Source organism: Miniopterus natalensis, chromosome 1 (genome assembly GCF_054644295.1).
Source record: "Miniopterus natalensis isolate mMinNat1 chromosome 1, mMinNat1.hap1, whole genome shotgun sequence".
NCBI classification, from domain to species: domain Eukaryota; kingdom Metazoa; phylum Chordata; class Mammalia; order Chiroptera; family Miniopteridae; genus Miniopterus; species Miniopterus natalensis.
In genome coordinates this window covers 51,156,689-51,183,121 of record NC_142081.1, presented here as the reverse complement: position 1 = coordinate 51,183,121, position 26,433 = coordinate 51,156,689, and the positions used below count along the sequence as shown (strand labels likewise).

The 26,433-nt window shown below is 48.3% G+C and overlaps 1 protein-coding gene across 1 annotated transcript in view; it reads right to left on the bottom strand.

Annotated features, from left to right (window-relative positions):
• The window catches only part of GNB5 (G protein subunit beta 5), a 30,291-nt gene extending 3,858 nt beyond the window's left edge, over positions 1 to 26,433 (bottom strand). The window contains exons 1-9 of the mRNA XM_087821403.1: positions 26,238 to 26,433; positions 16,376 to 16,512; positions 13,722 to 13,763; positions 11,049 to 11,125; positions 9,799 to 9,931; positions 6,751 to 6,894; positions 4,962 to 5,053; positions 2,858 to 2,906; positions 1,008 to 1,104 (exon numbers count right to left, since the gene is read on the bottom strand). Of these exons, the coding sequence (XP_087677529.1) occupies positions 1,008 to 1,104; positions 2,858 to 2,906; positions 4,962 to 5,053; positions 6,751 to 6,894; positions 9,799 to 9,931; positions 11,049 to 11,125; positions 13,722 to 13,763; positions 16,376 to 16,512; positions 26,238 to 26,349 (883 nt within the window). The 5' untranslated portion in view covers positions 26,350 to 26,433. The remainder of the gene's footprint in view (positions 1 to 1,007; positions 1,105 to 2,857; positions 2,907 to 4,961; positions 5,054 to 6,750; positions 6,895 to 9,798; positions 9,932 to 11,048; positions 11,126 to 13,721; positions 13,764 to 16,375; positions 16,513 to 26,237) is intronic.

Genomic DNA, 26,433 nt, shown 5'->3' with positions numbered 1-26,433 from the left:
TGTGTCAGGTACTGTGCTTTGCCCTCAGGATTGAGAGAGAAGAAAGCACAGTTGATGCCCCTGTGGAGGGCGGTGGTGGGCAGGCAGACACATAAATCATTGCAGCACCATGTGGTAAGGGCTATAATGGAAGTGCTCGGTTATGCAATCGCAGAGGATGGGTCAAGACGACATTGCAGAAGCAACATTTGAGTTGGCTCTTGAGGGTTGAATAGGAGTTTGCCATGCAGAGAAAGGAGAGAAAAGATGCCTCAGGCAGCAGTAGCAGCATGCAGGCATGAACGCTCAGACGCAGAACAGGGGGAGTGTCTGGGGAAATTGAAGGGTCCAGTGACCCAGCAGATCAGTGCTGCCTTAATGTCTACTAGCAGCCTCCCCTGCTGTGAGGGCAGAGATACCATGAACTTCAGGGACTGAGGAAGGGACTCTTGTGTCACTCCCTCCACCTCTGAAAAAAAGTCCTTTTTTGGCATGAAGGGGAGAATGGAAGACCGGGGAGGAAATGCCTAAAGGCACTGCACACGTGAGTATTGATCCACCCCTATCTTAAAGAAGAGTATTAAGGCCCTGGCCGGGTGGCTCAGTTGGTTCGAGCATCGTCCGGTACACCAAAAAGGTTGCAGGTTCAATTCCTGGTCAGGGCCTATACTTAGGTTTCGGGTTTAATCCCTGGTCGGGGCATGTACAGGAGGCAACCGATGGATGTTTCTCTCTCACATCGATGTTTTTCTCTCTCCTCTAAAATCAATATCCTCAGGTGAGAGTTAAAACAAAAAACAACAGTATAGGTGGGCACAGCCTTCATCTCCCCTGAAGTGAGCGGGACTGGGGGAAGCCGCTGAGGGCAGGGCGAAGGGGGGTCAAGAAGCCCAGCGGGGGAAGCTGGCACCAAGTAGACTGTTTAGCCTACCGGCAAATAGGAAGTTTAGCTGGGGGGCTGCCTGACACAGAGCCGGGCTTCACTTAGGTTGTACAGTCCCGGGAAAGTTTCTGAAACAAAATCTTACCACTGAGGGAGAAGTCCACGCTGGATGCTCCAAATATGATACTCTCCTTGGAATAGATGGCGACCTCCCTGTCTGCCCGGAGGTCGTAGAGGCGACACTGGGGTGCAAACGAACAAAGCAGCGCTTATTTCTGGCTCCAGCTTGGTGAGGCGACGACCACAGAGCCCCAGCAGGTGCCAGTGGCTTGTGTAGTTTGAGAGACAAGGGAAACACCTTTGTTTTCTCTCCTAATGTTTTCTCCCTCAACCTCAATTCCTATTAATCTCCACGGAGCAGTGGAGATGTAAAGAAACAGCAAATATAGAAGATTTTAGGTACAGAAACAAAAATGAAACCCATCCTTTCTTCTGATAAAGGATATGTGTTCATTGTAGAAAATTCAGAAAAACTCAGAAATGCATAGAGAAGAAAATAGGCCAAATCCTATAGCCATTTACTAACATCTATTTCCTTCAGTCTTATTTCTGTTTTATGTGTGCATTAAAATAAAAAATAAATAAATGGGGTGGATGTTTCATTATTACATTTAGCATTATGAGCATTTTCTCATATCATTAAATAATCTTCCAAAAAACCCCACGATTAACATGGTTGTTGAATAGTCTTCATGTAGATATATCAGAATCAATTTAGCCATACCCTGTTAAGTGTTTCAATTGTGTCTAATTTTTCTCTTTTCTAATAAAATTCTGGACATTTCTGTCTCTACCATGGTGGCCATGCTTATGTAAAAATCCCTGATATTTTCCTTATAATAGCTAAGGAATAGAAGCATTAGGATAGAAATATTTCCAAGAAATAGCATGTTGAGAGCAAAAGGTAGAGCTACTTTGGAAGCTCTTCTATCATATCGCAAAACTGCTTTCTGGAAGGCTGGTCCTAGGCTCCCTCACTGCACACCGGCTCTACCACTGAGTATTTCTCTAGCACCTGAGCATTTCTTGGATTAGAGGTAACTTGGAGAATATTTTCAGTTTATTGCCATTTTGGATGTATTGCTTTGTAAATAGTCTGCATTATATATATATATTTTTTAATTGGGGTATATGTCATACTGATTATGCAACCTCATTCATATCTAAAGGATTTCACTTAGTCTGTCAGGATTTTTCCAAAGGTATGCACTGACATTTCATTGTATATATTTTCTGACATACAGAAGTTTTAAATTTTCATTATTATCAAAGCTCTCAATCTATTCCTTTGTAATTTCTTTCATAGTAGTAAACCAGAATAAAAACCATTATTTAATACGTTATTTGGTGTTTTCACGGCACGAGAAGGCATTTATTTCCTCTTAAAAAAATCAGTCAACGTAATTTTTCAATTAGTATCAAACACCTTAAAACTAGGCCTATTTTTAACTCAGTAAGTTCATGTCTGAGAATTCATTCTAAGGGAATAATGAGAGGTTCCAAAAATATTACAGCAGTGTTTTTTAATAGAAAAAAACAACAAAACCTGAAAACCTAAATGTCCAAAAATTGAAGACTGGTTAAGTAAATGATGGCATGTCTATAACAGGGGAAACTATTCAATCATTAAGAAAATATAATATAGAAAACTGTATACTGCCATGGGAAAATGTTCACAATCTATTACTAAGTTAAAAAAGCAAATTATAAAGCATTTTGTTAAAAAAACAAACAAACCACCACCATACACAACAGAGACAGAAAGGAATTCACCCAACTGTAATTTTTCCTGGGTAGGGAAATTAAGGTAATTAAGTTTCCCCCCAAGTTTTCTTCATAGAATACACATTATTTTTGTAATAAATAAAGTTTTTTTAAAAACCAAAATGAAGTGTCTCTCTTTCAAACAGAAAAAGCTTTCACTTAGAAACATACCGTAGCATCATCTGATCCTGAGGCAAAGGCATCTCCACTCGGGTAGTATCTGCAGAGAGGAAGTTTGGGGAGAAGCACTTCAGTTGGAGCGGTGACCCCCAACCCTGGATGCCCATCACAACCCCCGGGGAGGCTGGCTCATGCTATGATCTCGGAATCAGAAGCTCCGCTTCTAGGGACATAAGGGCCACTTGTTACAGAGGCCGGAAAGGAAAGCTCATCCAGCAGACCCAGTGGTCTCTAGTTTTCTTCCCGTCAATAGGGGACAGTGACATCGGCCTTGCAGAGCGTTAGTGAGGAGTAAGTGAGATAATACGGGGATGTGCACCAGGCAGGGAACACAGAGCAGGTCCCCGTACCCTCAGTTTCCCTTGACCACAGACCTCATTCCCAAGACTTGGCCCAGGGCTCAGGGATAAGAAAGTGGTTATAAAAGCAGACACTGGAATCAAATACACTGAGCCACCTGCAGATCTCTGCACCGCCTACTTGCCACGTGGGATACTTGGGGCAAGTGGCTTCACCTGGCCCAGCCTCAGTTTCCTTGTCTGACAAGCGAGGATGACACTGCACATCCCCTGCTGTCAGGAGGGCATAAGGCACTATGTGCGAAGAATGTGGCATGGGCCAAACGAAGAGTATTCAATAAATAATGATTATTTCTGCCACAGCCATTCTCTTTTCTCTAATTGGCTTCCTGGAGAGAGGGGGGCCTGAGCTGAGACCCGATGGAATAATGGCCATTAGAGGAAGAGGGTCAGACAGAGGCAAAAGCATGGGGTAAAGAACGTGCATTTCTAAGCTGCAGCTCACGAATATATACGGGTTTATTTTTGTGGATATTCTATCCTGCACCTTAGTAACTTTGTTTACTATCTGTAGTCAGTTCTGGATTGATTTCCTTCGATCTAGATAATTCCTGCAAAAAGTGATAGCCTTCTTCCTTTTACCTTATTCCATATTTTAGGGCAGGGAGCTAGACGATTCTCACTAACATTTCTACTGCTAAATTTATTTTGTTCTTGCTTTTAAGGGAAACAGGTCTAGTATTGCCCACTAAGCATAATGAAGATTCCATACTGTATATACTGTCTGGACAATGCCATAGTCCAAATTTGTGTGTCAAGTCCTGACCTCCTCTTGGGATCCAGTTCACAGACACTGCATGTCATGTGGCCCTTTTCATGTCACCCTGTGGAACTGGGGCTCAGGGAATCAGCATAGAAATGCTGACACTCTGGCTATTGCCATTGCTCTGAGTAAGAAACTGTCCATCTCTAACCCAGGAGTCTCCTGTCTACCTACCAGCATCCATGAACTTGTGGCAGCCTAACTTGATAGCTTGCAGGTCAAGTAAAACCTCAGAACATTCCCAAGTCTACAGATTTCTGTCTCTACTATGTTTTCTTAGTTCCAGCCACCATCCTTTCTTTCTTAAACTCACACACCTACCTTCTAACTGGCTGTCACACTTCTTGCTCCCCTATAACCTCTTCTCCACACAGCAGCCAGAGTGATTTTTCGAAGGCAAAACATAGGTCATGATAGCCACCCTCTCCGCCCAACTCAACAATCTGGCCTTCGGTTAGGTCCCTTAACATCTCATCTTCCCCAGCTCTTTGTAAGCTGGCTCTTGTATCATCCTGGCCTCCATTTAAATATCGTTTCTTCAGAGAGGCCTTCCCTGACCATTCTAAGAAATAACCCATCTCATTACATCTCCTTGTTTTACTTTTGTCCACAGCATTTACCAGTATCTCAAACTAAATTGTACATTTGTTTATTTGTGCGTTGGCTCGTCTCCTGCAGGAAAGCAGAGACCTTGTCTATCTTGTGGAATAATGTCTAGCACGTAAGTACTCAATAAATATTTGTTGAATGAATGAATGAGAAATATTGACTCAATAGGGAGGATACTATCAATGCCCCTAGTACAATTATATTAGAAGTCTCCAAGACATCTGGAGTGCTATCCAGTCCCACCACAGATCAGCCATTCTCTCAGTCAAGCAAACTAAGCTGGAGGTGGTTCCTGGGCTCAGTACTACCCCAGGCCAGGGAGCCCCAGAGAACAGAAGAGTAACTGAACAACCTACTCACTGACCGGACGCTGTTGATGTCTGATTCGTGTGTTTCAAAGGCCTGCACGCACTGGCCGGAGCGCATGTCCCACACCATGGCCTTCTTGTCACATCCCTACAAATGCAAAGTCACCCAGAGTTAAGGCCGCTGCAAGGACAGTCTACAGAGTGCCTGAGTTCCAGCTATGTAACACAGGGCAGTTAAGTCCCATTAGTAAATGGCTGGCAATATGCTTTTCGGAGACTAGCTTTCCTTAGGGCCACCTTCCTCAGCTGATAAGCCCTCAGGAGGCCAGAACTAGACCTCGGTGTGGGAGGGGAGCGAGGGCAGGGCCCAGCTTGCCCCTGTAGCACGTTTTCTTCTTTGGCAGCTTTCTGAGTGGGCACAAACTCTCCAGAGCCTACCTCTCGCCTTCCCCATGGGCATTTCCCATCTCTTCACTTTCCCCTTCCTTCCTCCTCCCTCTGTAGCTCTGCCTCTCTAAGCCCAGAGGGGAGGGCAGGCAGATGGTGGGAGCCCGTGGGACCCCCTAGCTTTGTCTCAGGTACCCCGGCAGCCCTGAGCCAACGGGGTGCTCTATGTGCCCCAGGGCCATCTGCACCCCAGCAGCACACCGGCTGGGAATCAGCAAAGTCGGAGCCCAGTCATAGCCCTGCCAGCAGTTAGCTGGTTGCCTGGGCAAGTCACCTCCCCGTGCTTCCACCTCAAGACCTGTAAACACTCTCTCTGGATCGTGAATAAGACCCAGAGATTCATAAACATGAGGTTCTCACATTATACAATCATGGTTCTAAGAGCATTTGGATAAATTCCTGCAGAGCAGTCCTGCTGTCAAGCTCAGGGACTATGATACGGACTCTCACTCATCAAACAGAAGTAATGGCTTAAAATTGGTGTCCAAGTTGCTGGTTTCAACTCAGAGGAAAGGGGGGGACAAGGTACCGCAACCGGTATCTCAGAAAGACCTGCTGTGGGGTTCAGCACTGAGTATCTTTACTGAAAATGGGGATAAAGGAATCAGGAGTGTTTTCTAGTCATTAGAGGACACCAAATCAGAGGGAGTTTAGTGCTCTGAAAGGGACAATAGAATCTACAGTGATATTGACAATTTGAGTAAACAGTGTGGTTGAGGAGAGATAAACACAGTTAGAGAAAGGCACAGGAATGACAAATATACAGATACGGCCAAATACCCACGAACAAAATTGAGGTTCCTGCTATTCGGAGGCCAGAGAACCCTTGTGTGATGCCCAGAACTAAGATGTGGGCAACTCCGAGCAAAGAGCCCGTATGTCTTCCAGCTGCAAATGTCATTTGATGGTGTAGGCTTCAGCAGCCTCTCTCACCAAGGGATGGTGACTGGCAGGGGCGGGCAGGGGAGCGTTCCTCCAGCCCAAAGCCCTGATCAGATCACAACCCAGTGCTGCCTGACCTCAGCAGCCATCTGACCGGCCTGGTGCCCCTGTGACTGTCTCTAATGCCGTCAGATACTGACTTCGCTATTTGAGAAACGACATCTTTAAATGTGGTAGATATGCACCCCAAGTCATAGCAGTCACATCAGGAGAACGCTCTAGATTCCTCCGCAGACTGCTGAATGTCAGGGGCAGAATGGAGGCGCTCACAGCCCAGCACTGGGGCTGCCCTCCATGCACACCACTGCTGTGGGAGCTGGGCTGCAGTGGGGAACTAAGGCGTCCCTGCAACCCCTTCTAGGGACGTATCCCATCTAGTCCCAGAAGTGACAAGAACTGCCACCACCAGCTTCCCTAGTGGACAAAGGACCCTAGACATTCTCCTTGGGTCTTTACCCCAGACACGAAGGTGTTTCCCGTTTCTGAGGGCGCCAGGTCCAAGCAGAGCACATCGGCCCCGTGCCCATGGAAGCTCTGCAGCAGCTGCCCACTCTCCACGTCCCACAAGGCACAAGTCCCATCGCCGCTCGCAGTCAGGATCTGCCGCAGGAAAGGACAGGAAGAGCGCTGTGGTCAGTATTACTTTTGTCAGGGGCAAGTCCGTCAGGGAAGAGAGGCTCCTTAGACACACACACACACACACCACCAACCCCCACCCCACCCCCCCTTGCTGCAAAAAAAGGTCCATTCCGACCCTGTCCCCGAGCTGTGTTTCTGTGCCTGTTCCCCGGGGTATGAAACCTGCAGGCCTCCCTGCTGCCTGGCTCTGTGAATGGCTGCTGAACTGGCTCCCACAAGCAGCCACGCCTACTGCTGTAGACACGAGGCACGTAAAGTGCTTCTCAGGCACTGATGAGCATCCCAGTCACTGGGCTGCCCGCTAGTACAGAGTATGGGGTGAGTCCTGAGGTTCTGCAGTTCTCACAGACTCCCAGGTGACGCTGATGCTGGTCACTGGACCCCGTCTGGAGCAGCGAGGGCCTAGACAGCATTCTGTTAGACACATCCTCCTACAGCTGCTTCTTCCCAGATCAGGGTGCTGCCCCAGGGGCTCCCCCGGGCCACTCAGAGGCGCTGACACTCCTGCACGCACAGTGCCAACAAGTACTGGCTGTGGGCCAATGACGTCCGGGTGCTCTGCCAGGCATTAGGATTTGCAGAAGGACTGGGTCTTGGTCTTTACTCTCCTGAAGTTCACTCAGTTTAACAGGATTGGCTGTAAAAACTGAAACCTAATTCTGTGTCTCCATGTTAATCAATTCTGGGACCAGGCATACCTTCCTGGTGTTGTGCTAAACAACACTGTGACCAAGTAAAAATAACCTACCTGCTTGCTCTAGGAAATACCTGCTCCTGCAAACTAAGACTGTGAACCAACTAAACAACTTATCAAGACTAACAGCTTGCTCATCAAGACTGGCTTTAAGACCCTTACCTCCCTAGGCTCACCAATCCAAAGCTATTATGTCATCAACCAGTTTCCCACTGTGAGAGATCCACCTTAAAATCACCCAGCCAAGTCCCCAAAGCCCTCCCAGCAGCCGTCCCTGATTTCTCCATGTTGAGACACTACAGAGATTCTCAAGTAGACCGAAGAAACTTGGCACTGCTGAATGGCACGTTTTTCCGACCGTCTTGTAGACAAGACAATGATCACTGTGACAGTGGGAGAAGTACTGAAATACAGGTGGGCCCATGGCAACATCTGAGCTGGCCTTAGAGGATGAGTGACAGCTGGCAAGGTGGGGGGGAGCACTGCAGTCACTGCCCAACTGCACTGAATGGAAGGTGAGCCTGTGTAGAGAGTGAAGATTTTGGCCTGCAGGCAAAAAGAAGCTATGGAAAGCTTCCAAGCAGAATGATAAGGTCAAGGGTATATTTTCGGAGACTGTCAGGTCTGCGCCGCCGTCCCTCAGCAGCCTCTGTGTAGCTTTCGGTAAAGGCCGGCCATACAGGGAAGGGAACGCTGGGGTGCCTGCGGAAAGGTATGGGGCAGAACCAGTGTGTGTGAGGCTTGGGCTCTGGCTGAGCACACCTTCGTGGGGTTGGGAGAAAGGCAGTGAAGGCAGTGGGGATCCAGGGCTCATGGGCTCACAGACCCTGCCAATGGCATTGCAGCACCCTGGAGCCATGAGAAGCCCTGGGGGAGCCACAAGCCAGAGCAGCATGTCCCTGTGCCCCACCTGGCTGCTCCCCGGGCCTGGAAGAGGTGATAAGACAGGAAGTGGCTCTTGCGATGTTAAGTGCACACAACAGAGAGCTCTCTGTGAGTGATAATTACCGACGGCTGAGGAAAGAAAGCGGGAATCAGGCTTTAAGGACGGCTAGCATGCAATGCACCCACTGACCTGCTGCACCTCCAATTTCTATGTGCTGGTGGTCTTCTCCCCTCCTCTCCGTCTCCCTCCTTCCCATTCTCGCCCCTTCTGGCTTGCACACTAGACCTAGCACTGACAAAGAATCTCCTTTTTTCTGCAGGGAGGGGACACATTACAAGGAGGAGGTCTGCTCCCACCTGGCCTTGCGACCATGGGCTGCACTGTCTGGGCATGGGCTTTCTGGAAGTCCAAATATGACCCAGCCCCAACAGGGCTGCCCTCCATCTATAGGGCATTCAGGGTGCCCTGTGGTGTGTCCCTGCTCACTTCTTAGGCTGCCTGATTCCCACCGCACTCCCCTCACACCTCACTGGAAACACCCGTGCCCTCCAGGGCTGGCGCAGGCGACTCCTTGCAAGTGTGTGACCACCCCTTCTGCTCTGAGCTCCCAGGCTTCCCTGCTGTTTAGTCACGACTGGTTTCTGTGAAGGTCCCTGGGGGCAGAGACTGAGTGTGCCTGCAGCCCCAGAGCCAGGTAGTATCCAGCAACGTGGCTGGTGGACACCCAGAAAGGTCTGCTGGATAGACGTGGAGAAATAAACTACGGTATACTTTCACAACTTCTTAAGAAAATGTGGTGAATGTGTTGAAGGTAGTGTTTTTACTTTGGGGTTTACTCAGAGGAGGGCACAGACTTACTATCTAAAGCTTCTTCTTTTGCATGTGTTTAGCCAGGAGTGTAAAGAAGATTCAGTGGGGTGTTGACAGTGCACATTCTGAAGCGCAGCCACTCAGTGAAGTTTCACACACGTCCCGGCCTGGGAACCACCTCTCAGCCCGGGAGATGGAATTCCCACCGCCCCGGGGGTTCCCTGATCCGCCCTCAGCAAGTCAAGGAGGGAAGGATGTTTAATACGGTATGAATCTATCTCCTCTACCAACAGCCAACAGCCCTGGCTTTCCTCATTTTGAGTTCACTTAAAATAATAACAACAACCAGTGAGGAACAATGGGAGCTTCCTCCTGCGGCCCCCCTTCCCGTTAAGGGGAACCCTGGAAAAGCCTCCTCTCTCCTGAGTTCTCACCCTGCTTGCGAGCAGGGTGACCCATCAGCGCCCCTCATTACCTGCATGTCAGAGTTGGTGAAGCTGCAGGCCGACAGGTAGTTCGTGTGCATAGCAACGGACTTCTTTTTGGCAGCCATGCTTTCGTTTTTGTCAAATGTCAGTGGATACACGGAACACTTATTATCCAAACCACTGGCATGGAAAGAAAGAAGTGTCGAATGTTGACAGAGGGCAACAGAGTATGTGCGCACTTTCCCATGCACACAAACTTCTCAAAAAAAAAGTCCCTTTAGCAGTGTCACACAATGGAACCTGTTCCCCATCTTTTCCTTTGAAGATTTTCAAATGCACAATAAAACTGAAAGAAAAACAGCACAAAGAACACACCCAGTCCCTTCACCTAAACTCATCACTTAACATTTTGCGGGAACAAATTCTGAAGCATTTGAATGCAAATTGCAGGCATGACATGTTACATCTAAATACTTCAATCTGCAAATTCACATCTCCTAAGAGTAAGAACATTCTCCGGTATAACCACCACATCACCACACGTCAGAAAACTAACAAAGGTCCCATAACACCAGGTAATAAGCCGTCCATAGTGAATCTTCCCCAACTGTCCCCAAGATCCAGGGCCCGATCAAGGGTCACACACTGCACTCGGTTTTTATATCTTTTAAGATCATTTCGTCTAGAACAGGTCCCCCACCTAGTTTTTGGTGTTCACAACAACAGGTCTTACGTTACTTGTCCTATAGAACGTCACATGTTCTGGAGTTGTCGCACTGTCTCTTAATGGTTAGATTCAAGTATAACATTTTGGCAACAACAGTATAGAGGTGATGTTGTGAGTTTTCTTACAAGGTGATCCTGTGTGCCTCCTTCTTATTGCCCCCTGCAGGAGGCTTGCGACGTCTCTTCACCAAGGGCGGTGATGCCAACTTTGAGTACTTGGTTAAAGGGGCGACAAACAGATCTCTCCATGGGAAAGGTGATCATTTGTAATTAGTAGTATCGTTGTGTGATACTGAGAGCACGAGACCACCCTGTTCCCCAACAACCTTTCATCTAATGGCTTTCCTAAGCGACAGCATTTGAGAGTGAGGGGCACAGGTTTAAAGCTTATACTATTGTCAGTCTGTAGTGAAAATAATTATGGAAGAGATTTTTGTGCTTTTTTCCCTTTCATAAAGTTCAGGGAGGAATTTAACCCATTGCTTAACAAGCAAACAATAAAAATTACAAGTTCTTGTTTGTGTGCTTCTGCCCATTGGCTAACAGGAAACCCGAAAAGCTGCCCACTTACCCACACGCAATGGCACATCCCGACGGGGCATACGCGCACGCCATCACCCACGTGCAGGGCATGGTGACTGCGTGCTCCTGGAACACATCGCGGACAGGACACAGAATAAGCAAGGGCCGCTTCCACACAAGCATCTCAACATTTAATTTTTAAAAAGTCACTGACGATCTTAGTGAATAGCATTATAGTTTCAAAGGGCAGTGGGGTGGGGTGACGATTAGCTTGAGACTTAAGAGGGGATTCACTCAGTCCCATGTAATCAACCAAAGGTTATGTCACAGATTCTAAAAGTTAAAAATCTCAACTAGCGAAAATAAAATCCTTAATGTTTTACTTCTTTTTTTTAAAATATGTTTTTACTGCCAGGCCGGGCGTGGCTCAGCAGTTGAGCATCGACCTGGGATCCAGGAGATCGGGGTTCGATTCCCGGTCAGGGCACATGCCTGGGGTTGCGGGCTGCAGCTGATCAATGACTCTCTCATCATTGATGTTTCTATCTCTCTCCCTCTCCTTTTCTCTCTCTGAAATCAATAAAGGTATATTTAAAAAATAATAATAATAAAATAAAATAAGTTTTTACTGATTTTAAAGAAGGAGAGGTGGAGAGAGAGACATTGTATGAGAGAGAAACACTGATCGGTTGCCTCCCGTATGCACCCCATCAGGGGACCAAACCTGCAACCTGGGCTGTTATACACCCCTCGTTCTGAATGAATACTGGGGCTCCTTTCCTCTGAAAGGTCCATCTGAATTTCATTTCCAATATATACTTCACCTCATTTACTCTGATCCCCATTTTCAAAATATATTCTTGAGTGACTTTTTACATGTATATTATAAGTTCACTTGTGAGTATACCAGAGCCTCTGTCCCCCGTGGGTCCTAAACCCATTCCTGGGAAGGTATGAAGGGGAAGGGGAGGGTGACCTGGGGCTGTGCTCGGGGATAAAGGAGAACCTGTGAAATGGAGGCACTAAGCACAAGGCCTAACAGTCCCCGGCCTCTGGATGGTGGCCGAGTCACCTGCGTCCTCCCGGGTGCAGATGAGCAAACCACAAGGCCTGACCCGGCCGCACGGTGCCTGGACCGACAAGACGCGCAGCCGGGCAAACCCGCCGCGTGCACTCACCCCGTCTCGCTCTCCGTCGGTCAGGGGAGGGAACGGGACTATCGGTGCAGGACATTCAAGTGCTGGTCTTTCCTGGTACAGTTCGCCATGTTTTTGTGGGGGAACATGGGCCCCGAAACTGCCTGTCAAAACTCTGTTGTCACTCACAGTCTTGCAGCCTTTCAGAGCCAGGAATCATCAACTGCCCTTCAGTGAATCAGCGGGCGGGCCGCTATCAGCACAGGGCATCCTAGGCCCTTCCTTACGAGTAATGGCTGTGTTCCCTGCCAAGCGCCACACTTGGCGACTCCACAGCTCCAAGAAACCGGGCAGTGTGTGCTCTGTGCCACCCTAAGGCGTCAAGAGAAGCAACACAACCCCGAGCACTGCTCAGGAATACAGGGAGAGGCAGTGCCTTCTATGGAGGTAGGCAATGTATAATAGCGCCCCCTGCGAACTGTTAAATTGTCATTGTTATTGTTCCCCAGGGGCCTGACTACTAAGGGACCTATTCTACAGATGGTTCTGGTCCTCAGCTGATCAGACCACGTAGCAGCTGCCTACCACGACATTTACTAAAAGCATTCAATAACGCCGAGTATGGACATTGCCCAACTTGAGATAGATGTAGGTCTCCTTTTTTATATAGTGAAAAGGAAGGCTTTCCAAGTAAAAATAATGGAATCCATATTTAATATACAATACTTGTTATTGTAAATGCCAAAACAACGTAGGCATGCAAGCACACCTACACAGAGATTTCAGTCTTTCTCTTTAGCAAAGAGTCTAAATCTAGCCCTGGCCAGTTTGTCTCAGTGGTTAGACTGTGGGTCCAAGGACTGAAGGGTCCCAGGTTCCATTCCAGCCAAGTGCACATACCTTGGTTGCAGGCTCAGTCCCTGGCCCTGGTCAGGGTACGTGCAGGAGGCAACCAATTGATGTGTCTCTCTCACATCCATGTTTCTCTCTCTCTCCCTTCCACTCTCACTGAAAAGCAATGGAAAAAATATCCTCGGGTGAAAATTTAAAAAGTAATAAAAATAAGAGAGTCGAAATTTAGGTCTACTTTGGAGCTGTGCATGCTCAAGCCAGAGCTGCAAGGGTCTCAGACTCCACTGTGTCCCTGGACAGTGCAGGTCAACCCACTGCAGCCTCAGCTTCACCCACTGTCTGCTTATGGCCACAGTGCTATGGAGTCTGGTCAAAGACAGAGGGGAGAGAGCTGGGGATCTGGGTACTTCTTATGATCACTCAGAGGAAGAATAAATGCAGTTGCCTGTGTGCGGGTGACCAGCGGTCCAGGCCACACCCCTCCCTGTTCTAATGTGAGTGTGTTCTGTGGGGGTCTGCATGCTCCTCTGTGGGCGAGGGGTTTCAGCTCGAGAGGAATGAACACTATGGTGGGCTGCTGAGCTGTCTTAACAAAGATGGGCTTTTGTGGGGTTTTCATCCCTAGATAGGCTCCCCGAGAGGCGGGGAATGAGGACAGGGCTTGGGAGCTGGGCCAGAGCACCTTTAAATGAGGCTGGGGTTCAGAGGTGCCTCAGTGCACGGGAACACCTTACCTTGTTAGTTGTGAAGGAATCCCACACGATCACCTTCCCGTCCTGGAGGGAAAGAGTATACAGTTCAGTTGCCAGCAAGTTCACTGCCACTGTAACCACTGCTGCAGCCCACACTGGAGGTGTGGGGCTGACAACGATGTCATCTGTTTGTAACACTAACTCCCCAGAGATAAATCCAGGAGCTCTGGTCCCTACAGCACAGTTACCTGTGCACACGTGGTATGTGGTGTCTCTGGGCCCCGGGCTCCGGGTGACAGTGGCAGAGGATGGCTGAGCTGACTTCCTTCAGCACACAGGTCCCCCAGGCATCCTCAGAGATGGTGAATCTGCAGTCTCTATAGCAGGCTTGATTTTTTTAAAACACTCAAGTCATTTGGAGCTGAATCTGGTGAACGAGGTGATGGGGAGGAGGGGCGGTAATGCCACTTAGGGGCACAAGCAAGGTCTGATTACCGAAAGTAACATAGCTGCTTGCTTTGCATGACTTTCCTATTCATTCTGAGTGTGGCTGAGGGGCCCCCAAACAAGGTTGGAGTCGACAGTTTGGGGCCTTTCACGACTCCTAAGTACGTTGGTTCTCCCGGCCTAATTTCTCTGGCTACACTCCCAAACAGGAGGTGTGGGGGAGATTAGGTAACAGTGCAGAGAACGGAGCAGGGCTCCACGCCTGGATCTTGGGGTCCTACCCGCTTGGAGCCCCCGCTTGCTGGGCAGGGTATGACTCAGTGCACGGCCCACGTGGGCCTTCACTTTGGTGGCTTCCTCCACGGCACTGCCTGCCTGCCTGTCCTCAGTGCCCACCCACTGTGCGCTCTGGAGAGAAAAAGCCACCCGAGAGGCTAAAATCAGTCCAATAAAACTGAATGTGGTTCCCTTCGTGAGCACAGTTTATACACCAGGGCTTACAGACCTAGAGAGATGGTGCCCCCACCCCAACCCTAACCCACGTGCCAGGCTGCTTAATCTCCCGCCTTTTAAGGGAGGAGGGCTGCTCTGAGTCACTCAAAGTCTGCTCCAGAGCCTTCCGGCTGTCCCCAGCTTCCTCCCCCACCCCCACCCACTCTCTCTGCAGCAGAGGACGGATGGAGCCTGTCAGCCCTCCTCCCCTCCCTCCCTCTCTAATCAGAGCGTACATGAGTGACAGAAAAATCCAACATATATTGTACTTTTAAGGACAAGTCTAAAAGGCTGGTAGCAACACACATATCTCAATAACCACATTGGAAAAGTGAGCGTTTGAAAAAACAACATCTAGAAAAAAACGCTCTAAAATAAAAATAATGGTTGTGACAGGGTGGTGGGAGCAAAAACCTTCTTGTGTTCTCTTTTCCAGTGTTTCTTAAATGTGGTAAAAATACAAGAGTGATCCATTTTTTATGGACATAAAAAAAGCAAGCGCTATGTGGCATACGAGATTTGTAGGTAATACAGGAGATTAATACCACCAATCCTATTGAACACAACACTGACATGGATGTTAGAGTGGTGGATAATTTAGAATATGCAGAGTTTTTATATGTAAAAGGGTTATTAAAAAACCTTAAATTGTCCTTTGAAAAAGCTGGGATGAAGGGAATCTTAAACTGGCTATAAAAATATGTGACTTCAGTATATAGTTGTATGTTCGATGCATGTAACATTAAAATAAACATAAAAAAATACTAGGCAGTGGTTGCCAGGCCCCAAGAGTCCCCAGTCATCCCAGTTTCCCGATACTCACACAGCTGTAGGGTCCCCCCCTCATTATATCAGGGTTGGTCTGTGTGACCAATGGAATACAGCAGACGTGATAGTGTCACCTCGAAGGCCAGGTCATAGAAGACCTGGTCGTAGAAGCACGGCTTCTGCCTCCACCTCCCTCTCCTGGATCACGTGCTCTGGGGGAGGCCAGCTACCGTGTCCTGGGTAGCCCTATGGAAAGGTCCACATGGTGCGGATGTAAGACCTCCAGCAACAGCCCTGCGAGTGAGCCATCGCAGAAGAGAGTCTCTCCCTTAGTCCAGCTGTCAGGCCTGCAGCCCCGACCAGCATCCTGGCTGCAAGCTCCTGAGGGACCCTGAGCCAGAGCTACCCAGCGAAGCTGCTCAGGATTCCTGACTCTCAGAAACCACGTGAAATAATAAATATTTGTTGTTTTAAGTTGCTACATTTTGGGGTAATCTGTCATGCAGCTATAGATAACTAATACATAAGATGTAAAATAAACTACGTCGACTCCACAAAATGAATGAAAAATTAGATTTCACAAAATGCTTATGTTAAATATGTTCTTTAAGGCACGAAATTGCTACATTCTTAAACTGAAAGAAGCCATAATGGCATCTCAACCACTTATGATCTCAATTTGAGGGGGAAAAAACACTTTTAAAACTGGCTTCACTCACAAATAAGACAGTGAAATATGCTCAGGAAGAAATAATTTTAAACGGTTTGTCTAACAGAGTGTACAATGCTTCAGTATAACCAATTCCAAATCTCCCCCAATTAGTGAAGCTCAGCAGTGTAAAGAGACCTCTCAGCCACGCCAAACTCACGTCCTTTGGCGAATAAGCAGAGTCGTACAGATCAGACAGGATTTTTGGCAAGGACGGCTCTCGTCCCCCTTCGCTATAAAATCAGAAAGCTGCTCCCATCACACAACAGGGGCGACGTACCTGCGACGAGCTCACCATCCTCCTCTTATCTTTGCACCAGTCCATGCAGAGAACTTTGTTCCCGTGGCCTTTGAGGGTCCTTCTGGTCTTCATGACAAACTGTCCCAGGGCCTCCACCCGCTCCGCCACCTGGTGCACTAGGAGGACAGGGCCACGGTCAGTTCCGTTACCAAGGACCAGCCTCGGAGCCATGTGCCAGCACAGGGAAGACAGCCACAGTTCGGGCCTCCTTGGTTCTCCCAGGCCCTCCACTGCTCTCTTTTAGGCTTAGAAGAGGGTAGGGTCAACACTGTCATCCTCTCCTTGTGTTTCTCAAACCACTGTATAGAATTCTTGGGTTGAAGGGCCACAGCTCTGCAAGGTGGGCAGGGTGGCGGCTGTGAGACTGCTATCCCCATTTCACAGACGAGGAGACGGTGGCTCACGGGTTATTCAGCTAATACAAGTTTATATAACTAACTGGGAGTGAAGCTGGGGCTTCTGGTTCTTTTATCTACCATTTTCTAATCACAAAGAAAAGTGACTTTACAAAACTTATCCTGGCAGGTGCCATAGTGTGGACCCATGCTGCTCGAGGGCAGGCACTATGACTCCTAACTGATCCCCATGCTTAGCGCAGGCCAGGGACACAGCAGGTAACCCATTCACATGCTGCAGGAAAGAATGAATGAGCGACCCACCAAACAGTGCTCCTGTGGGTTTACTGAAAACTCAGTGTGGGCAGAGACCAATGCAATGTTCTAAAAGCCAGGGGGGCGCTCCAGAAATCAGTCTCTCAGGGGCTGGGGCCACAGCCTCTCCTGAGGCTAAGGGAGAGCTTTGAGGGGTGTACTTAGAGGCTGTCACTGCTGCATCTCAGAGGGAGACCAGTTCCCACGAAGTAGCAGAAAGGGTCGCAGACACCATCCTGTCCAGGCCCCTCCCTCATTGTGCGGTGAGGAAGCCCAGGTATGGATCCTGTGGCTTCTCCCACTCATGGAGGACCTACCATTCTCTTTCTGGTAGAGGCTGTGTCCAAGTCTCCTCCCTTTAAACCGATCAGCTGGGCCTTTCTTTAGACAGGAGCTGCTGAGCTTGCTGGGGAAGTGCCCACCACCCTTCCCTCAGAAGTCTGGGCTGAGGGGCTGACACGTATTCTCGGGAAACCCTTCCTTCCTGCTTCCCTCCCTCCCTTTCTTTCCTCTGAACACTTCAGTGCGTATTTCCTAAAAACAAGGCACTCTCACATAACCACAGTATAATACCACAGTCAGAAAATTAACACTGGCACAAAACTGCATCTAATCTACAGCGCTTACTGAGATTCTACCTTCCCAACAATATCTTATAGCAAAAGATATTCCAAGATCCTGTGTTGCGTTCAGTTTTCACGTTTCTCTCGTCTCCAGTTATTTTGTTCCTGTTTGGGCCTGTCTGATGCTTCTGGGGACTAGGTTTGGGTGATGTGCATCTGGCAGGAACACACCAGGCTGACACTGAGCTCCTGTCCCTGTGACCCACCAGGAGGCACCTGCTGTGATCACTTGGTTGAAGTGGCATCTGCCAGGTTTCTCCACTGCAGAGTTACCAATTTGCTTTTTGTAATGAAAAAGTATTTTGTGGGGATATACTTTGAGATTACATAAATATCCCCTTACTCCTCAAACTGAAATACCCTGGTTTTAACATCCATTACTGATTCTTGCCTCAGCTGGTTATCAGGATAGTTGGTGAGTGGTGATTTTTCTAATTACATCATTCCTTCTGCATTTTTAAACTGGTTTTCGCATGTAAAAAGAAGCTTTTCCTCTGCCCCAACTTAACTACTCATTCATGTATACTAGTATGGACTCATGGATTCTCACCTTACTCAAGATGTTGTGAGTCCTTTACTATTATTTATTTTAATGCTCAAATAGGCCCTGATTTGCTCAGGAGCATCAAGCAGGCCCTCGTGACCTTCTCACGGGTCCCCATCATTATCCAAGCACCTCTCACTGCAGGCTCACGTTCTTTCCCTGCCCCAGCCCTAGAATCAGCCGCGTCTCTAAAAATCTTAGTTTCTTTTAGTTGCACCATTTCTTTGTGATGAAAATGCAAGTGTGAACAGGTTAAAAGTCTTCGTGAAATCCCAAAGAGTAAAAAATGCCTGCTGAACTGTAAAGTGCTACATGAATGTACACCGATTATGCCATCACTTCTGCTAAAACACTGCATTCTTTATTGCCACAAATAGTACATCAGTCTCTTACAGATACATCCTTTACAAAAATATACTGAATAGAGCTAAAAAAACAGACTAAATTTTCTAAATTCTTATAGGTCTTGTATGCAAGCCTACGCCAGCTCAGGGTTGTGACCGTATTCTACTTAGTATTTTACTTTGAAGCATCACATCGATATTATTGCTGTTTCCCCCAATTCAGCATCATTCAGCATTAGGATAACCACAGCTATTTAATGTCCTTCTTGGAAAAAAAAAAAAAAAAAAAAGATGGCTCACCAACCAAAATAGGGCCCTTCTTACATAACGAGAATCTGAACACATCTCAACTGCTAATTATTTTTTCCCCACTGCATTTCACTTCCCACATACGATTTACTCCCACTCCACTCTATCCTGTTTCTATCTGCCAAATCTCACATCTGTTGAATTAGAGAGTTAAAACAGCCCTAGCCAATTTGGCTCAGTTAGAGCATCGGCCCGTGGACTGAAGAATCCAGGGTTCGATTCAGGCCCAGTTGCAGGCTCGATCCTTGGCCCCAGTTGGAGGAACCAATCGATATGTCTCTCTCACATCAATGTTTCTCTCTCTCTCTCTCCCCCTTCCACTCTCTCTGAAAAGCAATGGAAAAAATATCCTCAAGTGAGGATTAAAAAAAAAAAGGAGTTAAAACAAACTTAATAGTAAAAAATTTTAAAAGCAACTGGAAGTGTTTGATTATGTTCTGTAAATAATTTGTGGGCGCTCGTTCAGAGCAGACTCGCTTTCCCCTTTGCCTTCTCATGGACCACCCACCCCTCCAGGGTCTAACTTTCTTTTTTTAAAGGAATAATGAACATAACCAGCTGGTTTCTATGAGAAGAACTTACTAGACTATATTGATAGCCAGTTAAGAAATTCCATTCGAAGGTAAGTGGCAGGGGGACGGGGTGCAGTCTTGTTCACCCTCCTTAGAGCACAACCAGAGCAGAGCAGTCCGGAACCAGGGAACCCGGCCCCAGGTGAGGATTAAAAAAAAAAGATCTTGAATCACTTTCTAAATTTTCTCACAATATACAGTCTTTTGATGGCCACTATGCTGGTAAATCAAAAGATTCAAGGAGGGAAAATTTATCCAAAGTTAATTTTCAAAAACTCATTCTGATTCTACCCCAGGGCTGAACGGGAGGGGATGTATACAAACCTTCCCACACCCGGATGAAAGGAAAGCATCTACAATCACATTACATCACGATGTTTGTCACGGATTTTTGAATTTCCTTAAAACCATGCATTTGCCACACTAAAAAAAAAGTCCTACCCTGAATTCCCTAATGAAGCTATGGTACAGCACTGAAGATGGAATACTATGTAGAATAGCATCTAATAATTTTTAAATGCTGACATTAAAAAGAACTGTACATGATATGGGGAGCTCTTTGATCCACTGTGTTAAATTAAAACTAGGCTCCAACTCTACACCTAGTACAGTCCCAAGTATGCGTATAAGTTATACACAAATATAAAAACATAAGCTATGAAATACATCGAAATATTAAAAGTGGCTACCTCTGGGTGGCGCAGTTATGGAAGGCCTACTTTCTTCTCTATTTCTAAATCTGCTACAGAGGGCACTCGTTTATTATGACACATTCTGGAGACATTTGCACTGGCCAGTGCGAGTGCATTATGAATGCAGAGCAAAAGGAAAGGGAGAGGGAAGGAGAGGCAGGTGTGCTTTCTGTCCCCTCGACGCTGCAGGCGGCACAGGGAAGAACAGCTTGGGAGGATTACTCTGCAGGGAAACTCACTTCTCTGAGCCTCAGGACACGCAGCGTATTTCCTCAGAACAGGGAAAAAGTGAATCAACACATTTGCTCCAGACAAATCCAGAAATTTGGTTTTCCTAGATTTCTCCCTACACCATAAAGTCAGAATGGTCCACGGCTCCTGCCATAAAGCCTGTCCGAAAATAAACAAACAAACCAAATGAAGCCACTTTAAAGTGGAGCCGGAGCTGCCACAGCAGAGGAACTGCCTGGTACATCTTACGCCTCAAACTTCTGGAATGTTAAAACTGGGCAACACAACCTTTGGACTGGGCCTAAAGGAACATTGTGCCCCAAAGACAGTAAGAAAGCAGTTATGACCACTGAACTGATGACGGCCAGACTGAAAATTAAAAACATTGTCTAGAATTAACATCACTATGCCATGTTATCTGCACCAATGAAAATGTCTTCCTTCTACTGATGTAATTGTTCCCCTTCCCATTTTCACAGATACCCATTGTCCCTGTCTCCTAATTGGAACATTATTTGGGCTTCTGCCTGAATCAGTGCTCCCCGAATAGCTATTGTTATTGATCTCAAGTAAATGCTCTTGTCTTTCACTTTGAAAGGCCCTTTTATTTTTAGGTTAACAAGCCTTTGAGAATAAAACCTTTCACCAAGTTACATTTAGAACAGGCAGAAAAGTGGACAGCACCTGATGATAAACCTTGTGATTTGCCCAAACTTCCTCTGGATTTGTACTTACAGAAATAATACACATTGTCTTTGAGTTGCTTCCTAGACAAGATTAGAGACTTCCCCAGAGGAACTGGGAATCTGGATGCAGCCCCCCCACAGCCCCACGAGGTTGTTGACGGAAATGAACCCAGCACCTGTCCTGCTGTCTGCTTCTAGTTTGTCTTCCAGACCATTCGTCAGTTTAATGTCAAGTTAAGGACTCTTTATAGATGAACACTCTCCTTTTGTTCTTGATCTTTACTCCCATTCCAGTACTCTTTTTTTTTTTTTTTAAGCAGTAAATTCAGAGGTGGGTATAAAGTGAAAAGTACCTCTACTTCCCCACCCCTTTGGCCCCTCTCCAGAAATAAGTTTCTCCTGTACTCTGCCACAAACTTAATGCACACACAAACATTTCTTGATTAAGCTAGAGAGATCATGTTATATACACTGTTCTGCACTTGCTTCCCCCTGCCGCAATACTGACATTTTTTCATAAACACACACACACACAAATTTACTTTTTTTCCTTTTTAATGTAAACCTCAACTTTCTAAGAGATGTCCTGGCATGGTGAGAAGGAGAATTGGACTAGGAGCCTGAACCCTGGTGCCTACTCCTTACTCTTCCTTAGGGTAGCTGCATAACCTCAGGGAAATCCTCTAACCCTTCCCCGGATCCCAGCCTCATCCACAAAGAAAGGGATGCGTTTGTTGGGAGAAAATCTTTTTGTGCCTGAAGAGAAAAAAGGCTGAAGCAGGTGATCCCTCTAATTTTAAGAGCTGTGTGACAGACAGGTTCTCCAAAGGTATCTGCATTCTAATCCCTGGGCCCTGTGAATATGTGACGTTACATGGCAAAAGGGACTTTGCAGACATGAGTACGTTAAGGATCCTGAGAGGGGGAGAGTATCTTGGATTACACAGTTGGGCCCAATGTAATCACAAGGGTCCTTATAACGGGGAATCAGAGTCAAAGGAGGAGGTGTGGTGACAAAGAGGTTGGAGTGATGGGGGACCACAAGCCAAGGAACGCAGATGGCTTCTAGAATCTGGAAAAGGCAAGGGATGGATTCTCCCCTACAGCTTCTAGAAGGAATGCAGCCCTGCAGGCCCATTTTAGACCTCTGACCTCCAGAACTGCAACAGAATAAACTTATGTAGCTTTAAGCCACTCTGTGGAAATGTGTACAACAGTGATAGGAAACTAATACACGCTGCGACCTCATGATTACAAGCTGCCTTAGACTCAAGCAAGGAAGCACTTACCAATGGTAGAGGCAAGCAGAAGGGATGCGGAGGAACACCCAGGGCAGGAAGCTCGGGAGGGGTGACATGGAAGGCAGGGACATGGGGCCTCAGGCCGTGGGGTCTGGTGTAGGCTGGCTTCCCCTTCGGTCACCCACATAAGCCACTTCCTGTATGTAACGCCGGCTGAGGGTCTGACTTGGGGATGAGAGCCCAAGAGAATGAATGCCGTCTGAGGGTCAAAGGGATGACAGGTGAAGATATGAGTCTGAAATTGGGAAAGTTCACTTTTCCTCCAAGTTTACGTTCTACAATTTTGATGTGCTGATTTTTTTAAGCCAAGAATTTGGGCAAGTCAGAGCTAACAGAAGGCTGGCCAACTATCCTGGTTTGCCCAGGACTGAAGAGTTTCCAGGGACGCAAGACTTTCTATTTTACAACCGAGAACCCCAGGCAAACCAGGATGACTTGGTCACTTTATGGCCTAAAGAGGTTTCCCCAACTAGGGCAAGGGTCACAGGGCCATCTATGTAAAAGCTATATAAAAACGTACAAGAAAGGGCTTGGAGACTGGAAGAGAGAGGAGCCCTAGATCCTAGGAGGTCTAGTGATCCTAGATCTTGGAGCTCTCCATAGCGAGAGGCTGTGGGCAGAGGAGACAGGGCAGTTCTGACTGCTAACGAGATCCCAGGGGGCTGTGATGGAGAGAGGGGCCAGCGTGTTAGGAGGGTCACCCTGTCAACCCTGAAGGCACCAGGTAGGACAGGGCTTAGGGTCAAAAGGAAGGCTCGAGCCATGTGCCAAATCCTTAAGAGACGAGGGAGCCTGACTGGGAGGACAGGAGACAGCAGCGTGGGGAGAAGAGCATGGGCAGTAGGGTGACAGGAGCCTCGCAGGAGCCAGGGGAGTGGAGTGGAGGAGTGGAGAGGAGGAGTGGAGAGGAGGAGTGGAGAGGAGGAGTGGAGTGGAGGAGTGGAGTGGAGGAGTGGAGAGGAGGAGTGGAGTGGAGGAGCGGAGTGGAGGAGCGGAGAGGAGGAGCGGAGTGGAGGAGCGGAGTGGAGGAGCGGAGAGGAGGAGCGGAGAGGAGGAGCGGAGTGGAGGAGCGGAGTGGAGGAGCGGAGTGGAGGAGCGGAGTGGAGAAGTGGAGGAGTGGAGTGGAGGAGTGGAGTGGAGGAGTGGAGTGGAGGAGCGGAGAGGAGGAGCGGAGTGGAGGAGTGGAGTGGAGGAGTGGAGTGGAGGAGTGGAGTGGAGAAGTGGAGGAGTGGAGAGGAGGAGTGGAGTGGAGGAGTGGAGAGGAGGAGTGGAGAGGAGGAGTGGAGTGGAGGAGTGGAGAGGAGGAGTGGAGTGGAGGAGTGGAGTGGAGGAGTGGAGAGGAGGAGTGGAGTGGAGGAGTGGAGTGGAGGAGTGGAGAGGAGGAGTGGAGAGGAGGAGTGGAGTGGAGGAGTGGAGTGGAGGAGTGGAGTGGAGAGGAGGAGTGGAGTGGAGTGGAGAGGAGGAGTGGAGTGGAGAGGAGGAGTGGAGTGGAGGAGTGGAGTGAAGTGGAGTGGAGGAGTGGAGAGGAGGAGTGGTCTGGAAGCTGCAGGGGGCATAAAGGAGAACATAACCACATGACTTCTGGTCTTTTCAACTCAAAAATTCTGAGTTATAGACAGGTGAGGATAGCTCCTTCCACTGTGCCAAATTTGGTCCAGACCTCTGAGGGCATAGCATCTTTGGCAGGACAGGGATTCCCTGTTGAAAAGCTGCATCGTGACTATCTCTCTGCCTTAGGGCAATTTACAAATTCACAGAAAAGGCTGACAAATATCCCAGTGGGCAGCCTGCCCTGTTGAGTAAGTTTCTGGCCCGGGCGGGCATGGCTCAGCGGTTGACCATACATCTAGGATCCAGAAGATCGCGGTTTGATTCCCAGTCAGGGCACACACCCAGGTTGCATGCTCAGTCCCCAGTTGGGGGCGTGCAGGAGGCAGCCGATCAATGATGACCCTCTCATCATTGATGTTTCTATCTCTCTCTCTCCCTCTCCCTTCCTCTCTCTGAAATCAATAAAGATAGATTACCCAAAAAAAAAAAAAAAAAAAGTTTCTGGAGAACCCTTCTGCGCTAAGCACAAAGGTCCAGCAAGAGCTGAAGTGAGGCTGGGCTGGAGCTCTGCCTGCCTGCACTGAAATCCTGATCCCACCTCTTTTTAGCTGGGACTTTATGCAAGTCCTTTCACCTCTCTGTGCCTCAGTTTCCTCATCTGTAAAATGGAGAAATCAGACCTATCTCAGATACCACCACTCTCACAGTATCATTATCATCTGCAGTGTACAAAATTGCAAAGGGAAATGGGGAAGACTCTGTCCCATGCCTCCTAATATCCATGCCTTGCTTCTCTCTTGATTACAGAGACCCAGCTCTGTTTGAGGATGGCATTGTGTCCAGTTCAGTTCTGCCTCTCCCAGCCTCCCTGGCATTACCATGTGACCTAGCTCTGGCCAATGACATGTAAGCAAAAAAATCTGTTGGAAAGAAAGAAAATTTGGGGAAAAACTTTTGCTTTCCTGATAAAATGGAAAAATGGAGGCTGGGAACCACATTCCCCCTTCTTCCTGTCCTGGATACAGGGGTGATATTTGGAGCTGTGGCAGTGATATTATAGTCATGGGGCAAATGCCAGTCCTCTCAGGGTGGTGAAGAAAGACAGGAGCGTGGATCTCTGATGGCATCTTGGGCAGCTGGGCCAAAGCTGGTGATTGCCTACCCTTGTTCTTGTTATGTAAGAAAAATAACTCCCAATTTGCTTAGCTACTTTATTATGGGTTTACAGTTAATGATAGCTGGATGTAAATGATATAGCAGCTTAGTGTGACTCCTATTTAAAGGAGGCCCCTACAAAAGCATAGCACATTCTAGATTCCGGTCACTTGCTTCTATCAAGTAATTTTCAAAGGACCTAACATGAACCCCATCTTTCTTTCCAAAGAGAATTTAATGGGGATGGTGCCAAATAGGAATGGCAGGGCACCAAGGGGAGGTCTTGCTCAGCAAAGGGGAGCTGCCACCCTCAGAGCTGAAAAGTAAGCAGATAAGGCCACTTCCCCAAGGTTGGCCCTGAGCCCAAGCTCTGCTGAGGACGAACCATATAAAGGGAAGCTGATCCAGCCAAGAGTCATTTCACCTGCTAGTTAATTGCTCACTCAAAAAAAAAAAAAATCAAAAAAAAAAATCACAGAGCCGATTCTAAATTATGATAGTGGTCAATAATGTAAGTTTAAGATTGCGACTGTCTTTTATGCCAATCATACCACATCCATCCAAAGCTTTTAAAACAGCCTCAAATGAACTAAATGGTTGGATTTGGTAAGCTCCTCTGGTTCCCTTCCCCCATCCGGCTCTCCACCCCCAAGGAGACGGGGCAGATGGGAAAACTGAGCTTTTAAATCAGAGTCTGGTTCCGAGTAAAAGCAAAAGTGAGAAAATACAGAACGGTGATGGAGGAAGCCAAATAATTAAAAAACAAAACAGGAGTCTACCCTAGGCCGCGCCCCCACAAGCTCGCTGCGCCAGCCACACGGCACCCTCACCCCCGCGCCGCCCAGGAGGGGCAGGAATGCGATCAGTCTGCATCTTCCAGGCAGGTGACGGCCGTAACTGGTCCCACGATCCTTCATCGGGAGGACAGAGACCAGGGGCCGCCACCTCCAGGCGCCCGGGCCCAGAGGCGGGGGTGGGGGCTCCGCAAGGTGCCCGGGGCCTCCAAGGGCCGCCCCGCTCCGGCCGCATAGCTGCGCCCCGGGCGCTCCCCGCCTTCACCTGACGCCGGGACACCGGGCGCCCGCACCCTGCCCCGGGCCCAGGCCGCCCGCACCCTCCTCCCCGCAGCCCAGCCCGTTTCCCGTCCCGCCTCCGCGCAGCCCCCGCCCGGGCCCGCACTCACGCTCCACGTCGTGCAGCTTGGCCCGCTCCTCCTCCAGTTTGCCCTTGAGGTTTTCGGCCTCGCTCTTCAGCGACGCCAGCGTCTCGTTCTCGTGCAGCCCGTCCGTGGCCATCTTCGCGCGGGGACGCGGCGGCGAGGGAAACGGAGAGCGCGGATGCGGTGAGCTGCCGGAGGAGGCCCGAGCGGCCGCGGGCGC